General features: G+C 46.3%; 1 protein-coding gene across 4 annotated transcripts in view; it reads right to left on the reverse strand.

Annotated features, from left to right (window-relative positions):
- Positions 1-18,695, reverse strand: part of SIPA1L2 (signal induced proliferation associated 1 like 2) — a 224,214-nt gene that overhangs the window by 47,750 nt on the left and 157,769 nt on the right. For all 4 annotated transcript variants that reach the window (XM_030334658.1, XM_030334657.1, XM_030334656.1 and 1 more), the window contains exons 8-10: positions 18,463-18,620; positions 11,864-12,440; positions 8,653-8,927 (exon numbers count right to left, since the gene is read on the reverse strand). In XM_030334658.1, the coding sequence (XP_030190518.1) occupies positions 8,653-8,927; positions 11,864-12,440; positions 18,463-18,620 (1,010 nt within the window). The remainder of the gene's footprint in view (positions 1-8,652; positions 8,928-11,863; positions 12,441-18,462; positions 18,621-18,695) is intronic.

The following is an 18,695-nucleotide window of genomic DNA, read 5'->3' on the forward strand; positions in this document are numbered from 1 at the left end:
TGGTGCTGCCATGAAGGGGCACACAGCAAGTATTTCTAGTCATTAAGAAAAGACCGCCGGAGACCCAAACGGACCAAAGGCGAAAAGACCTCGCACAAAACAGACATTCCCCAAAAAGTGAGCCGTTAGTCTTGTGCGTAACTTTTTTTTTTTTTTTAATTTAACCAAAGACAGATCTTGATTTTTCCTGCATGAGGGCATACATTTGGAGCCCTCCGATAAATGCCTTCGGCGCACTTTTGACACGCACCAAATCAAGTCCACGGATGTGAAGTGCATTTCTAGCTCCTGGCACGCTTTTCACAGTCTGCTCGTGGAAAAGAAGGCACTCGAGGATGTTAGAGAAGGTTGATTTCCTCATTCAGTCACTTACAAATGTACACGTCACCTGATTCTGCTTCTAATTAACATGCCGGGTAGAGATCAACACGCGCTCCGCTTCAGGGTCAAAAATAAATATAATTTTTGACACTGTTTGTCTAGCCAGTAACTTTTCTCCGCTTCTAATATTGCTCTGTAGTATACCCCGGAAGGCAAAACGTTCTTTAGACCGAAGTGGCCATAAAAACCGTGCTCGTTGAAAATGCGATACTACAAAACCGTAAAGGTGGCAAGCGGTTCCATTGCTGGAGCCCTCAGAGGATCCCACATTTTACTGCTTCCCTCTGAAAAACGCCACTTGTCCTTCTGAACCTGGCATGGTGGTGACTTCCTGGGATGGCTTATTCCGGGGCAAGGGACGCTCGCTTCCTTCTCTCCAGCCCCATTAGGGCTCTCCCTGCTTCCTGCACCCTGAAGCGGTTTCCTACCAGCAGGATTTGGGATCAACAGCCACTACCCGGCTTCTGGGCATGGCCGGCACAGGGGTGGCACCCACTCGGGGTCACCTGCACTGCCAGGCACTGCCCTTGTGCACCCTAACTTCCCACACACCCCGCAAGGCCCCCAAGCTGGCACCCACTCACGCAAACTGACTCCTTTCAAATGCCACCCCCAGTTTCCTGGAATAACACTCCGTGTGTCACCGGTCATCTGCAGAACCGGCACTGGCCAGGATTGCTTCCACCTTTAAGCCTGACTGTCGGGGCCATCTCGGATGGCTCCGGCCAGCCAGGCCGTGGCACGGTCTTCTCCACCTGTCCCCAGCAGGAAGCCTCTCACTGAATCACGCTGTTCTCCATGAAAGACACAGTTTGGGCTCTCGGCTTAAAACCCAAAGCTGCCAAAGTGTAGGTTGGAGACAACCCAGTCTCTGTGGACCCACGTTAAATTTTAGGAGGTACGGAAGCTTCCTGAAGTGCTGGCCTCCCAAGAAGGAAGTTAGTTTCAAACAGACACCATTGGTTTTTCCTTCTGTAAAAGTGAAGAAGCTAATATTAAGCAGCGAAAGGCACATAAATGTTCATGAAGGTTCGTTCTGGATGATGTACAGATTTACAGAACTTTGGAATCGCAAAGCGTATATAACAATCAGAATTGCAGAACGTTTTAGGGCTGCACAATTCCTTTGGGGTACCTACATTCACTTTGAGAACAATAATACCTCGTGATCCCGTTCCTTTATTCTTTCCATCTTCATGAAAGTCGGCCACGTGAGTTTATGCCGCTTCAAAACTAAGGGGGAAGGGTTCTAGGGATGATTCACAGGGAGAATACTTCTGAAGAGTAGTGAAATGAAACCAAACACCTAGAACACTTAAAGAAACAAGTTATAGTCCTAAAAAAAAAAAAAAAAAAAAGTGGGGGGAGGGGCGGTTGGCTAAGTCAGCGGGACCGGCACCTGGTAAACCATGGACCGCCAGCCACGACTTAATCGCATAATTGTAACTTGCATTTACTGAACTCTGAGACTGCCTTTTGGTTTTATTTTTCTTGGCTGCATCACAGAGAACCTTTAACTGAACCCAATAATCTACCAGAAAGCCTTACAACATACGGCAACGTGACCCTGGACTTCCAACCCACCGCCGGCAGAAAACTTCCCAAGTTTCCTACACACGCCACAGCCTTTCAATTTCACAAAAATGTCGGGGGTAGTACAAAGGAAATCTCCCATCTTTAGAAGAAGGCTCACACACGGTGGGACGGCTACAACGGATCAGGGACAGGTTCATACAGGAACCCGGACTCCTAGCTCAGTGCTCTTTCCGAAGTGCTTGGCCATCTCCTTTAGAAAACTATCAAAGAATAGTGATGTGGCCCTCATCGTGTTACGGTTTCCAGGAGGAGCGAAGAGAATCTTCGGGAACAAAGGCAGATGGATCCCCTCAAATGAACTACCTGCTTCTTTTATATTATGCACTTTGTAAAAGAACCTTTTTATAGCCCTAGGGATTGAGGTAATCACTGATATTTTAATCATTTTAATGTCTGTTATGCTAATAGCCTACTAATAGCTAAAAGACTCTTTCCAAATCATCCAACAAGGTGACAGGGCTAATTGATGCTCATTCACTTGAATCACAAAATCTTTCTTTCTGTTGCATAAAAAAATCAGAAGCTTCCAACAGGGAGATAACCACAAAGCATACCTTACTGTAAAGGTTAGGGCAGTGTCATATATGAAATAGAGACTGCGTGAAATATTAATTCACTTTTCCACGTATTTCCTTAATTTATAGATAGAAAGACACCTAGACTATACATAGAAAAAGACTCATCTGGATCATAAACCCACTTGACCAAGCTCTTTGCATAAAGGCCTTGAATTGAAAAGGCGTGTGTCATAGGAGATGCCAAGGGAGACTACCTGGTCCTGAATAATTCATCGGCTTCCACCCCTCTCCTTCCTCGGCAGACACAGGGGCAACAGATTCGTCACCTACTGTATACCCAGCACACTGTTCAACTGAAAACACAGGCTGGGAAAGTTCTTCATAAAGCCAACCTCCTTCTTTTTTTTTTCTCCTGGAAAGCCTGAGACCGGGGATAACGTTTTACTGCATTACATACTTCAAAGCGAAACACAGGAGATTCTCAATAGCCAAGTGATGTCTGATTTCTGATGAATATATTTCCATGAGAATACCCACTGGCAGCCCATGACCATAGCGTGGTGTTAGTTGTCACGAATGTGCCTGCTATTTGCCTAACACAACGCTCATGCTCACTGTCCCCCTCTGTGACATTGTCCTGTGACAATGTCAGTGACGTTCCAACCTCTCAAACTGCTAAGAAAGCAGGAGCGCTAAAGTGTCGATCATCGGCTGGAGAGGGTGAGAGCGTTTTCCGCACTGAGATACGTCATATTGAATAATACATTGGAATTTGGGAAATCCATTTTTAAGCAGCAGAAATATGAATGGGAAGTACTGAATTTTATTATTTAAAGATTTTTTTAACGTTTTTATTTATTTTTGACCGAGAGAGAGAGAAAGAGACAGAGACAGAGACAGAGTGCGAGCAGGGGAGGGGCAGAGACAGGGAGAGAGACACAGAATCTGAAGCAGGCTCCAGTTGTCAGCACAGAGCCCGATGCAGGGCTTGAACTTGGGAACCGTGAGGTCACGACCTGAGCCAAAGTCAGAGGCTTAACCCCAAGGCGCCCCAGGAAGTACTGTATTTCAGAATGCCAAGTAGACGAAAAAGAGTCCAGGGAAGGAAAAACGATGTCTGTCCCAGCCACGTGAATAGCCTCGGTGCCCGGCCAAGTTTGTGGCACAAACTAGTTAAGAGCGAACGAGAGAATGACTGAGTAAACACTCGAGGCCACCCAGCTTTCGTTCCTTCGGGAGATGCAACGTTCTTACTTCAAGGAGGGAGAGAAGAATCTGAATTTCACATTGGAGGGACGGTGCAAGAAGATACAGAACCTGTTCCCAGCTCACATTAAAACTCACTCCAAATGGAACGGATTTTTCTTATCCAGATAAGTCAGTTGGAAACCTCCCGTTAGTCCAGATTTGAACTCACCGTCTACTTCACATACACAGATCTCTCTCCAAAATGCTAACCTGACAAAATCGAGTTTCCCTTCCTATTTCTAGTTCCCGGTCGTCCCGTGTGTACGTCAGGGAGTCAAACAGTCCGGCCCCAAGCAGCAAAGCAGAGCAACGTGAAGCTTCAATTTACAGAGTGAGCTTAAATCAAAGTACAATAAATTTATAAACACGAGCATAAAGCTTCACTAGGATGATGAGAGAATCGCAATTTAGATGTAGGGTGACATGACACAGTTTCCACTGTTTTGCATCATATAATCTGTCCGGGATGGTAGGTCAGCAAAGTAGGAGAAATCACATGAAACGGACGCGCCACAGCAAGGCGTTTCATTTCCACATTTATTGGACGTATTTACCGGATCGCTCACACGGTGTAACAACTCACGCCTAATTGTGATGAATGGTTATTTCCTCTACATCCGCCTTTTAAATTGATGGGCTCGCCTTAAAATGACATTGATAGAGTGTCAGGCACCTTTGAAGGCTAGGGGCGGGGGCAACGTGATCCCTTGCCAAACCAAGGAAGAGATCCATTGTCTTCAGTGGGTCTTCTTTATCTTTGCCACAGAGGGGTCCGCGTGGGAAATGCCCTCGCTCCCTTCAAAACCTCATTTCCATCTGAAGAGTGCTATTCCCAAAATGCTTCTTGCCACTCATTCCCCCATCTGTATGAATTCGCTCGTGGTCCAACCCCAGCACGACATCCCTTAATAAGCATTCCCGAAGGGATGCTCCCTGCTCAGTGTGTTCTGGGACTCCACAAGGAACAGGGAAAACGGCTCTGTCTTCCTTCCAAGCGGAGGGACAGCTGGATTACCATCACCCTTAGGCTGGGGAACGGGGCTTTGAAGTGGTGGGGTGGTTTTTGAGAAATACTTTCCCGACTAAAGAGTTCATTTAATCCAGCAGCTTCTGAGTCATGAGCAAACACCTTCTGACCTGTGAACAACCAGAAGTCTATTAGGGGACGGGCCTATCCCACTGCTGATGGGAATAGACAGGCTGGAGGCGAATCGTTCCCCCCCATTCACATCCCGCAGGACAAAAATCCAGCTGATAAACAGCAACAACGAATTGAAATTTGAGCGGAACTGAAGTTTTAGTCTATCATTCACGAGGCTTACAAAGATCGCAGATCGAAATATCTTGCCATTCATTGGTTTGGTTATTTTGTCGTCCTATGGCTCTTACGTTAAAGATACACACACACACACACACACACACGCACACATATGAACATCTCTTTTTTTTGCCCCCTCCCTGACAAGCACTCAGAACACTGTGTGGGAAAACCGGTGGTAACTGCCCATGCCACAAATCACACGTGTAGTTTTAGCCTGAGGCAGATCTTTGTATATTTTGTTAAGGAGACATGGCACTAAGCGATGTTTCATTTCAAGGGTTTGTAGTTTTGGGGCACCTGGGTGGCTCAGTCAGTTAAGCATCCCACTTCGGCTCAGGTCATGATCTCACGGTTTGTGAGTCCGAGCCCCGCGTTGGGCTCTGTGCTGACAACTCAGAGCCTGGAGCCTCCTTCGGATTCTGTGTCTCTTCTCTCTGCCCCTCCCCTGCTCATGCTCTGTCTCTCTGTCTCTCAATAATAAATAAACATTAAAAGGTTTGTAGTTTAATTTTTTATTTTTTATTTTTTTTTTTATTTATTTTTTTTTTTTGTAGTTTAATTTTTTAAATGAGTCAAAGTGCTACCCACTTCCCCTTTTAAGGGCCCCTCTCCTACTGTTCCTTCAAAAAAAAAATCTAGTAACGCAGAGGCTAAAAAAAAATCTAGTAACGCAGAGGCTAAGCTTGCTAGAGCACGGATGAAATTTCAAATGACGTTTCACACTTGCGCTGCGGTCTGAAGCAAAGGACTGTTACTGCAAGGGCTGCTTCCTGTCACATGAAGCTCCCTGACGACAGCAAGTGGTTTTATCAGGACCCCCAGACAGTCCCAGGCGGAACACGAACCCCAAACTGACAAAAATACGGATCTAAAAATTTACAGATTCAAATGCCCACAAAATTGGAAGACTGAACTGAAGGAATTTTAAATGATACATGCGAGGCTTTAAACCTTCATGACTTGAAGAAATGCGGGTGGGGGCAGGGAGAGTGTCACTACCAGGCACACAGCTAATTCTGCTCCTGGCAAAGGTAAAAATGCAGAAGACAGTTATCCCAGATTAATCAGGAGAGAAATCTGTATCTTCAGGGAATGACATTAATGAGACTCTGAGGACACTAAGGCAAAATCTCGAATCATCTTGAATAGCTTCAATAGGAACATTTGCATTTAAAACAAAGAAAGAATTCATTTCTGTGCAGACCAAGGCAGAGATAACTCATCGTCCTTGGATGGAAAACTAACAGCCAGAACTTTTAAATGGTAAGTTTTTGTTTGTTTGTTTTAGCTGAAAAACAATTCAGTATTTCCTAGGAAATTCTATTCTTCCAAATCGTATGTTCTGAATACCAAACGTAATAATTTTAACATCTTTATTAACCAGATCTCTTGTAAGCCTAAAGAGTATCTTACTGAAAAACAGTAGGCTAGAATTATAAACAGATGAGAAATTTTGTTTTTTAATTCAAAGAGAGAAAACATGGTAACCCTTTTGTCTAATTCCATAGCAGTACTCAACCTGTAAGAGTCTCACCAGATTTATAAATCTGTATTTCCACCAAAGGAAGAAAGACATCTTACCATATGGGAATATTTCTGGTAACCTGGCTTAAAATTTATTTTAAAACACGTCGCTTATACAATACGGTGACTTCAAAGGTCAAAAGGCTTCGCCTTCTGTTATTTTCAAGTGTCGTTTTTTTAAAATATCTTTTTAATAGTTTATTCATTTTGAGAGAGACAGTGCGAGCCGGCAAAGGGCAGAGAGGGGGAGAGAGAGAATCCCAAGCAGGATCTGTGCTGCCAGTGCTGAGCCCGATGAGGGACTTGATCTCAGGAACTGTGAGATCACGACCTGAGCCAAAATCAAGGGTCAGATGCTCAAACCAATGAGCCACCCAGTAACCCCTCCAAGTTTCGTTGTTAATAAAAATAGTCTGTCTTTGATTCCTTTGCATTCATACCACTACGTGTGCTGTGTGGGATTCTTGGAAAGCAAATGGACTGAACGGGACACAGTCTGGCACGGCAACAAGGAGTGCCTGGGATATTTCCCGTGACACGCGGCTGCTATTTTCAAGAAGAATTTCAACTCGTTAAACCTTCATTTTGTAAACCTACCGGGCAGACATAAGAAATAAGGCCACAGAAAGTCAGGCAGGCAGCAAGTGGTAAGAAATCTAACAGCAACAGACATTTGCAAAATTCCTCAGGGAGGAAGAAGGTGGTATATATACCTCTGGTCTGTTTTCTGAAAAAGGTCACGGTTTTGAGCTGGTGTGGCCAATGAAGAGTAGCCACGTGTGGCTGAGAAAACCTTAACTGAAATGCAGAATTCACCTCCTCGGTGGCACTGACCGCAGTTCCAGTGTGTGACAATTGCATGTGGCTAGCGGCTGCTGTTTTGGGCAGTGCGGATATAGAACCTTATCATCGCGGACACTGAGACAGGACAGCGCTGGTTTAGAGGACGGAGAAGGTACCAGGAATGACCTCGGTTACCACGGAAATATGTCCAGAAGGGGGTACAGTCATCTTGCCCTCTTGGGATGACAACACTTTCTTTCAGAGCATGAAAACACTCATGTGAATATCCTAAAGTTTTTAATTTTTTTTTTTAATTTTACCTAAAACGTGTGGGGGTTCTGAGTATGCCAGAAGGTGTTAAGTGCTTTACGTGTGTCATTCTTACGTAATCTTCGTGAGAGTAGTAGGAGGTAGGCAATATTATAATCTCCATCTTACAGATATTAAACGAGGCTCAGAGAGAGCAGGTGCGTGACCCAAGAACACGCAGCGAAGGCATGGATTCCGAGCGTGCCTTGTCTCTCAAAAGCTAGAGCGTGGAAGGCAGCCTGCGGGAGCTCCTTCTAAGCTGGAGAGAGAAGGCACACGGTGGGCCACAGCCAGATGGATGGCTTGTTCTTAATTAGCATTCTTTCCCTTTGGGCCTAATATTTTCCTGATGTTGAGCATGGTTATTTTCTATTAACAAAGGAACAGAATCACTTCCTAATTCCATTCTGTTCCTCCTCCCCACCATCCACCCGAGCTCCTGCGCATAGGTTTCTCGTGACAGCTTATGGGAATGTCCCGTACCAGCTCAACTAGAATGGACTAGTCACTTCGCACAGTATGTCTGAGATTCCACTGTCCCTTCAGACATACAGGCACTGATCTCTTACATACCCTGTTAATAATCACTAGCTTCGCGTTCCAGAAAAGAATTCTAGCAGTGCGGTGTATTTAACTTGCTAAAAGGTTGAGCCGTGATAAAGAATATTTCCTGTTGGGTCTCGTGGTCCAGGTGAATCAAGCAGGGGCTGTGCCCCTTAGTCTGTAATATCTCAGCTTTTCCCTGGTCAATGTCCCTGTAAATTGCTTAGAAAATTAGAAGTTATCATTTATAATACGCTAATAACTTTTTTAAAGCTCTTTTTAAATTGCTCTAATGGCTGATGTCCAAACAACTCTGGTTGAAGACGCACGTGCCTACATCTTCTGAGGACCCCGTGGGAGCAGCTAGAACAGCACCTGCCACAGAGGCCAAGGAGGGGCGAGTGCTGCTTAGGGCCTCCCGTGCCTTACCTCCGGGGTGAGCCGTCATCGTGGGGCTGGATGATGACCACCTTCACGGTCACAGAAGTCCGGAGTAGGTCGATCATCTGCTCGTGGGTCAGAGTGGCCACGGCCACCTTGCAGATCTCCACGAGGCGGCTCCCCTGGCGAAGGCCGGCCTTCCAGGCAAAGCCGAAAGGTTCCACGTCGGCAACGATTCCTTCGAAATTCACGTGGAAGCCAAGCTGGCCCAGCCCGTTCCTCCTCAGGGTCATTTCCACAGTCTCGCAGCCTCTTGTCACTATCTGCGGGGGAAGGAGACCGTGAGAGACACCGCTGAAGAGCCCAGGGTAGAGGCGTGCACATAGCCCTCCCAGCCTTTCCCTCCAGCTGTCCCGGTAAGGACGTCACCTTCCCAAGTTCACCAGAATTACCCGTGGCGTCAGATGCAGGGAAAATAACCAAAGTAAAACTACGGCTTCATTCTTCCAAGGCAAATATACTCCTGAAGCGGGTGTCCTGCATTGACTCAGAAGCCACTGACCTGGAGCCTGTGAGCTTCCGACGGGCTCTGATAACTCCCTCCCCCCCTTCCTTGGGTCAACCGACTTGGCTCTTAAGCGTATAAACCCCGCGATTCCAGACGGGCGGTAGCAATGGAAAAAGGGACTCTGTCAAAACTGTGACGAGTATCGCCCGTGAAACATGACGAGCTATTAGACAATTTCATTCAACTTAAAAACCGGCCCAACCCCCTACCAAGCTAGCACCTGGAGGGCAAGTCTCTCTGTGCTTGCTCTCCCTGTGCACCGGCCCTGTCCTCCGGGAAGCCCTCTCGTAGGGACAGATTGCCTCCGCTCGCCTGGGTGGGGAGCACCGTTTAGCTCACGCGGGGGCAGGCCCGCCAAGGCTCCCGGGCGTCTGCTGACAAGGGCAGCGTGGAAGACGGGCGCTCCTGCAGGCAGCAGAGACCTTCCGTGCCTCCAGGCCACCTCTCCTTCTTTTGGGGGCCAAGGGCAACTTCCGTTGGCTAGGGGCCAAGCAGTGGCAGCTTGCGCGCCCCAAAGTGTGCGTCTGCAGCAGGATCCCAAAAAGGAACCTGGAAGCAGGGTGGTCTGCATCCCACACGGTGCACTAAAGCGCCGGCAATCTCCTAATGCCACCCTCAAAAGTGATAACCGAGAGTAACTCACCGGCACCGAAAGGAAAACACAGGCTCGTTAAATGTCATTTGAGGACCACGGCATCCCTCATCCGTGGCACATTTAAAGTCAGGGGGCATCAGGCCTGTCTCCCCCAAAGCACTGGGCCAACGTATGAAGCTGCCGTTTAATAAATGCGCCATTTCCGTGAGACGCGTTCTGAATGCACAGATTCCTACTTAATAAGAGCGTTAAGTGCAGCCGTGGGACGGGGCTGCTTCTGTGTCTGGCCGCTGGGTTGGCGGTTTCCATGGTTACCATCACAGGTGCGCGCGCTGCCAATCAACTTCTCACAGACACACGTGACGGCTTGGGGCTCAGGGCAAACGGGGCAAGGGACTGCCAGTCTTGGAGGAGCTCTGAAAGACGGGAGCTTCCAAAGTTCCGAGCTGAACTCGTTGAAAACTGTTGGGAAAGTACTCTTGTCGCACGCACAACCTGAGTAAAATTTTCCTCTGCTCCTCTTTCAACCTTGGTTCAACTAGGCTCTCCTAGCAAAAGTCTACATAGGTATGACACATACTCTGCCTTCTTTCAAATACTAATGCAGTCGTCAGTTGAAATTTAACATCGTATGTCAGCCTGAAGACTGAACAGTCAAGCTCTTCCTGAGTCCTACGTGTCTCTTCTGCTTTTTTTCCCTCCAACCACCTGCTGCCTGCCCTACTTTTGCTTTTTGCTACCTTTTTATCCCTTCTGTCCCTTGCTTCTTAACACTTGCAAGGGATAAAGGATCGTTTATTTGCAGTTCTTTATAAACTTACAGGGCTCAATTATCATAGGAAAATGGTGGCTTCCTATCCATGTACCCAGGAGGACAATATAATTTGCAGCGCACTTTTGGTGGGGGGGGGGTCAAGTGGTGTTTGTTTGTGTCGTTGTTTTTGGGAGCACAGATGATGATAACCCTGGATCTCCTAAAAAGAAGTATTTATGCTATTACCAAAAGCACAATGTGTCCTGGGACTCCAGACCACATAAACCCATCACAGACTTGATCGCCCCCACATCATGTCTGTGTTTGTGCACATGCACCCAAAAATACTGCTGGACACACGGAGGCCTGTTCCTGTAAATAGTGTCTACAAATAATGAATTTTTCTCTCCGAAGCCTGCGGACACTGACTTGATTGTACTGTCTCTAAATCATGGTCTTGAATGACAAAGGGAAGATTTATATTCAGAGGGAAGAAAGAGGGCAGGAAATGGGTAGAAGTTGGCCTCTTTTCATGATCTGTAATGGGCTAAATCTTTTCTAGAAATGCAATCTACATCCCCTTGGGAGAAGATTTAAACATGAGAAATTCTTTGGTCATGGCACGTTTGTGTTCTCGTACTATGTTTGACTCTTATAACTGGCTGGATGGGCTCAAACTGAAATCTGGATCTTTCTGTGTGACAATCAGGAGCAGGAGTATAACTGGTAAACACCAAGGACGCCATTTAGGGGTTCTGTACTTAAAAACAACATTTTATAAAAAAAATCTCTTTTATGACGAATTTTTTTTTTAAGTCTAACTTAATGGGTAATTCTATAAAACCTCCTCCTCAAGAAACTGTGGCTGGCGATTAATAATGTATTTAACCAGGCAGACTAAATGAAAATACCTGCTGTATCAACATGCACAGAATTGAAGCTGCAAAAAGGAGTTACTCATTCATAGGGTCAACAGCAACTGAGTGCCCATTAATCCCCCTCTGGGAGGGTACTGTCCCGTCAGTCTCCACAGACACACCTAACATCTGGACAATTCTCCATATTTGTGCCTTCAGATACTAAAAAATACATCCTGGTGTTCCCTTTCGGAAGCCGGTTTAACTTTTCCTTTCCAATTCGTCTGTCGTGGGCGCTTCTCCAGCACCCACGAATTCAGCAACCGCTCAAAAGACATGGAATTGGAAATCAAGCTCTGTAGCCACACAAGATGGTAATTCATTCCCGAGGGGCCACAACTGCGGTGGAATTTCCACGGCGGACGCCATCATGAATCTGGGACTGAAGGCCCTCAGGATGGTGGAAATACACGATCTGTACTTACTCCTAATCGCTGGACGATTTCCCTCACGTCTTCAGCACAATTATCCACTGAGGACAGAAGGATACATTCCCCTCTTTCGTAAAATACTTTGATACTCATTAATCCAGAGGTCCACCCAATGACATCCCTGCAGGAACAGTTAAATACAACGTTCTTGGAATCCTTTTCAATCAACATTATGAATTCGTTGGAAATCCCAAGAAGGCATTCAATGTCAGCAGACTGGCCAAAGTCACGAGCTATCACGTGCCACATGATTGCTCCGACGCTGAACAGGTGGGCATCCTTCCTTGGCTTCACTTTCTCCTTTTTCTTTGCACCCAGTGTAATGAAGCTGAATTTCACAGAGGTGTCCACAGTGGCGGTCGTGACAAAGTTCTCCGCCAGATCCTTCAAGTACTCTTGCCTTGTTCGAGTGGCCATAGCTCGAAACTTTTCCGACTTATGGGCTGCATTTTCTGCGTTGATTACTTTGGCTAAAAGGAAGTCCCGGAATACTGCTGACTTTGGGAAAGTTACTCCTTTGGGAATTGGTGGGCCAAATGGTGGTACGTCTTTTGATCTAGACACCCCAACACTGAGAAAGAAAAAAAAGAAACAAGATGAGCTGTAATACCATCGTACTTACCTTCAGAAATGTGATATATACCCATACTCTCAACATACACCATTTTTTGGGTAGCTCTTTGTTATATAATTTCTGGATACCTAGTTTTTGTTTTTCAAACTTGGTAGATGGGTTTTTTTTTTCTTCAGTTTATTCATTTATTTTAGTAATGTCTACACCCAATGTGGGGCTCAAACTCACAAGCCCGACATCAAGAGTTACATGCTCTTCTGACTGAACCAGTCAGGTATCCCGATGGGGGTGGGATGGGGGGAGTGTTATGGGATGAATGGTGTCTCCTCAAAATTTTACACTTAAGTCTTGAACCCAAGTAACTTGGAATGTGATCTTATTTACGGATAGGGTCATAAAGACATGATTAAGTCAAAATGAGGTCATTAGGGCCCAATCCAATCTAACAGGTATCCTTTTAAAGAGGTTTTGGACACATAGAGAGACACTAGAGACACATGTTCATAGAGGAAAGACCATAGGAGGACCCAATAGGAAGGTGGCCATCTGCAAGCCAAGGAGAGGTCTCAGGAAAAGCTACACCTGCCAACACCTTGATCTTGGACTTCCAGACTCAGAACCGTGAGAAACAAACGTCTGTTGTTTAAACCACCCTCTGTGTGGGTACTTTGTCATGGCTGCCCCAGTGGACTTAGATAGGGGGTAATGGACCAATCAGTGGGAAGGGAAACCAAGAATTTCAGATGGCACCAGGCTGGTACTCTAACTCTGCATTTGGTCATCATGGAGAAAGATAGCAACACTTTCAGTGGAAGTGAGGTTATTAGCCCCAGGTGACTGCTCGGGATCTCACTGGTACTGGACACAATGATCCCACTTTACAGAGTCAGAATTATTTAAAAAAATTTTTTTTTAATGTTTATTTAATTTTTGAGAGAGAGGGAGAGACAGAACGTGAACAGGGGAGAGGCAGAGAGAGAGGGAGACACAGAATCCGAAGCAGGCTCCAGGCTCCGAGCTGTCAGCACAGAGCCCGACGCGGGGCTTGAACTCACAAGCCGTGAGATCATGACCTGAGCCGACGTCGGGTGCTTCACCAACTGAGCCACCCAGGTACCCCTACAGAGTCAGAATCCTTAAATGTCCCATTTTTTAAGGAAGTGCTCACTTGGTCACGTTTTGAAAATCTCAATAAAAGTGTTATGGGAGTAAAATTTTGAGTTTCCAGGGACCGGAAAGATCAAATGTAGGGTGACAATGCTCTACAATAGGTCAAAACCAACAAGGCTCCCCTACCTCAGGCAGAAGCTATAGCTGTCTCAAATCCTTTTTGGAATAAGATCAACTATGCAGAGTGAATTAACGATACTAAACAAATGAAGCACTGAGTGGGTGAATGAATGAATTCCATGACATCTGTGCCCGGGTTAGTGGGCAGCCACTGCCATCCGAGGAGTGGTACTAATCCCACATCTGCCCGGGGCGGATACTTTCTGCGGTGGGATGAACAAAGGGAACAATCCATACTCCATCTTGATCATTGTAGAAAACCCTGAACGTGGTGAACTAAGGAATTAACTAATTCTGTCCAAACTGTCAGGTGGGAGCTCCTCCTCTGGAAAGTGGTTGGCTAGATTCTAACAGATCAGTCTCCACATCGCTCACCTTTGCTTTCACTCTTCAGGAGGGAGAGTCACTTCCGGGGGGTTGGGCAGCGCGATGGAAGACAGTGTGCCTGGGGCCGGAGCTAGTGTGAGAGGGGAGGGGAGGACTCACTCCCTTGGGACAGAGGCACCAAATTCATTCACAGATGGCAGCACATGCACCAAACCAGATGGTGATGGGGCAGACTTGACTCGTGTCCCCACAGGAAGGCCCTAAAAATGCTGTAGAGGCTGAAGTGTCTTTGGGACCAACCTCATACTTGGCTCGTCTGTCTCCCCTCTGCTACTATGCTTAGAGTGGACATTCTAGACTGAGCAGGAAATTCATTTGTCCTCACGTTTTAACTCCCAGAGAGCTGTCACAAAGATACCTGTCTAGACTTGTGGCGAGGGTAACCACACCTCGTTGCTTCTTCCCTACACGTCAGTGAGCCCACATGGCCTATCTGCCACTGGGATCTGCCATCCCAAAAAGCTCACGCGATCACCTCTCATAGATCTGTTTTTTTCCTTCTGGTAATGAGCATAGACTTCTGGAAGAATTTTACCCACAGAAGGCTGAGGAGGCCCGATCTCATTTGACACCTTGCAGAATTACTTTTTGCACTTGGCGCGATGGATCTCCAGCTACTCTGACTGCAGCTGACGTGCACGTGAGCCAAAGCATCGGGGAAAACTTTTTATATCTAAATATGTTCCGAAAAAGCTTTCGCTAGTCTAGAAGCTAGGGGCTCCGCAGTAGACAGAGGGAGGCATCTTGTAGAAGGGCAATTCTTTCTGTCCCAAATTACTGACCCGAATATCTAGGTGGACCCTCCCCCTACAATGTATGGTGCCTGATCAACTGAAATCTAAGAACCAAGTTGTATAAGAAAGGCAGCCAGAATTTAGGTCTGGAGATTCTAGGAGTACTACGATATTATGGGACGGAGATCAATGAGAGATAGCTGGTTATAGAAGTTTATACAATCCTTGATTCTTTCAGACACAGTTGGCGTCGGGGGAACATTCCTTTGCCAGATTTAGATAATTGCCAATGGGTTGAAACAAGAACGTGTTTCAGAATTTCTTCTTTTCCCCAAATACCTTGATAGCGAACCTAAATGTAAGACCCCTCCCCCGGAAGAACAATATAAAGATGAGCATTCCCTAATAGGCAAGTTAAAGGGTTTTACGAAAGCAAAATGGTGGAGAGCAGGCTCTGTGCCCTGTGTGGGATTCCAGCTCCACTGTTTTCTGAGAGGCTCTGAGCTAGTGATGCAATCCCCTCATTGCCTCAGTTTCCTCATCTGTAATGTTCGTCTGTGTATTTATTTATTGAGAGACTGAGTGAGCGAGTAGGAGAGGGGAAGAAAGAGAGGGAGACACAGAATCTGAAGCAGGCTCCAGGCTCTGAGCTGTCAGCACAGAGCCCAAGGCGGGGCTCGAACTCACAAACTGTGAGATCACAACCTGAGCTGAAGTCAGACGCTCAACCAAATGAGCCACCCAGGCACCCCAGTTTCCTCATCTGCAAAATGGAGTTTCAATTGTGCCATTCTCAAAACTCCATGGTGAAGTTTAAAGGAAAAAATGCATGCATAGCTATTATTATGCAAATTGTTACTATCAAATAGTACTTCCTGGCAAGTCTGTTGCCTCCAGACCTGCCTCTCCAAGGTGAAAGCGTGCCCTTCTAGGTTTCTGGGCTTGTCATCCAGGGCACGTCAACCCAACCGCACTTCTAGACGATCGGTCTGCACTGAGGGGTAGCACAGGTACCCAGGATGCGCTGTCACTCACACCTGCACAGAGCTCCTCAGGGAAAACAGTACTCGCCGGGGTTCCCTGAGATCTGTGCAGTCCATCCGGTCTCCTTCGAGACACGTCCATGGATTAAGACGCGGCAATTCGGAAAACAGTTGACCTGGACTGTATTTTGTCGTTTCCTTGGAAATTCTCTTAATGAATTTATCTTGTCACTGGTCTGCTTTGAGGACCAGAGAATAAACGAAAGGGCCCTAGAAGGTGTTTTTGGAAAATGTGAGTGCCGTAACCTTATTCCATGTGACAAGAGTTAATGTGGCTTCATAAAATGTGATGGAATGGATGTGACTATAGTATTCAAGAAGATTATTACCGACTTGTTGAGGAATACTCGTTGAAGTTTTTAAGCATGGTGGGTATGAATGTTTATGAGGCACTTTCCAGAATTTGACGTACTCTACTGACTATACATTTGAATCTCATGAGCAAAGAGTAATTTAGTGATAACAACGTGGGTTCTTAAAAATCAATGATTCCAGATTTGAATGATTTGCACGCTGCTATCCTGTGTCAGAGAAAACAGGACGCAGTCCACTTTGTTTATGGGAAAGATTTACATCTAGTCCCAGACTGGCTTCAACATCCCTCCCTGGTCATTTTATTACTTTATTTGTTATTTTATTAAAACCAGAAAACCTGAAACAAATGAAAATAGACATTACCATTCCTTAAGATTTTTGGTGCTCGTGCACCATCTCATGAAGTGAGTATAAACGAAATGGAAAGTAATTCAAAATACTTGACGTGACCTAAAAAGAGCAGCCAATAAGATAACACCAAATTCCATAAAGCTGTAGGCTTAAGTTCCCAACCCATGTGGGGCGCCTGGGTGGCTCAGTCGGTTAAGTGTCTGACTTCGGCTCAGGTCGTGGGTTTGTGGGTTCAAGCCCCGCGTCGGGCTCTGTGCTGACAGCTTGGAGCCTGGAGCCTGCTTCGGATTCTGTGTCTCCCCCTCTCTCTGTCCCTCCCATGCTCATGTTTTCTCTGTCTCTCAATAATAAACAAATATTAAAAGAATTTTTTTCCAACCCATTAGGAAGGTTCCTTTGAGGTTATTCTTCATAATGACCATTCATTGGGTGAGATCTCAGAAGAATAATCCAATTTACCATGTCTGTACCAACATTATTGGTTTTAAACATATCCTCTAGACAGAACGGAGGTTATGCTTTTTTAAAAACATCATTTTGCTCGGATGTGAGTAAGAATCACCGGGGTGTGTGTGTGTGGGGGGGGTGGGGGGACACACCAATGCCCAAGTCCATCCCAGGTCTCTGTGATTCGCAAACTGCACGGTAGGGCCAGAGAATTTCCACACTTAACAAGCTGACCGTGAGGCACCACGCGGGCTGAGAGCTACCAGCTTACGGACTCTTGTGCTCCTCTGGGCTGGGCGTGGGGCAGGGATGTGTACCGGCAACAGCTAACACCAAGACCAGCTTCTCTGCCTTTAGGAGAGCACCCTTCACAGTCTTCAGGGTCTCCCCACCCCGGGCCAGCACACACACAGGCACCCTGCCCTCGGCCCAGCGGCCCAGCACTTACTGTTTTAGGATGAAAAAGGGAAATAACCTTTGGGGAGTGCCAGGAACTCTCGGTGGCATTCTGCATAATTTCTGCTTCTTCTACAAGCGGATGTAGGTACTATTATCCTCCACTTTAAGGGAAGGAATTAAAGGTAAAACAGTGCGTACAAAGTACCACGAGCAGCGGGGCTGGGTTCTAAACTCAGGTCAGAGAACCACTCTTTTACCAACACCCCCAAATCTTCCAGCGGTAACTACTTTGTACACGAGTCTTCGGGGGAGGGATAGTCAGAAACAGGCTCGGGATTCTGAGGCACACGTATGGCCTTTTTTTTTTTTTTTTTTAGGTTTATTTACTTATTTTTGAGAGAGAGAGAGAGAGAGTGAGCGAGCGAGCGAGTGCGCAAGCAGGGGAGGGACAGATAGAGAGAATCCAAAGCAGGCTCTGTGCTGTCAGCGCAGAGCCTGGCATGGGGCTCGAACTCACAAGCCATGAGATCATGACCTGAGCCAAAATCAAGAGTCAGATGCCTAACCATCTGAGCCACCCAGGCGCCGCACGCGTATGGCCCTTTGAAATCACCAAAGCAAGCGCCAATTCCTGGTCTCAGGCACCCTGGGGGAGGGAGTGTTTCCAAGATCTTGGAGGAGAAGAAATGTTTTAGCCCTGCAGTAACTACTTCTGCTAGCAAAGAGCCGAAATGGCCACGCCATCCACCTCTGAGGCTGGGATTAATTAAGCTATGGTTCCGGCAGGGTCTGGACGCAGTTTTTAAGGGGAAATTGAGGAAATGTGTAATCTACAATGTTGAACGCTCAGGCATTTCATTTTTCAAAGCAGGAAAAGAGGCAATTATTTCTTACAGAAACTACCTGAGTGAAGACAGTGGAAATATAATTAGAAAAAGGAAAAAGGATAATTATGGGGTTAGAGATAATAATTGCAAAACAAAGATATTTCAGGAGAAGGTGTTCTGTTGAAATAGACCCCGCGGAATAAAGCATCAGGGATAGCAGACTCACCTGTAACACACGTTTTCAGTACACGGATTGTGCACTTTGACTATGACAAAGACGTGCTGAAAGTGAGACCGGATGCTTCGTGGAGTAAAAGGAAGTGCTCCGGGTTCTTGGAAGACAATGGTCACAATGTCATTTCCGATATGCCTTTTTCTCAGAAGCTGCGGTCAAGAAAGCGAACACACAGAGTTACCAACACGGTTTTCTGTAAAAACCCGATGTGTAGAAATACACAA

Source organism: Lynx canadensis, chromosome D2 (assembly GCF_007474595.2).
Source record: "Lynx canadensis isolate LIC74 chromosome D2, mLynCan4.pri.v2, whole genome shotgun sequence".
NCBI classification, from domain to species: Eukaryota; Metazoa; Chordata; class Mammalia; order Carnivora; family Felidae; genus Lynx; species Lynx canadensis.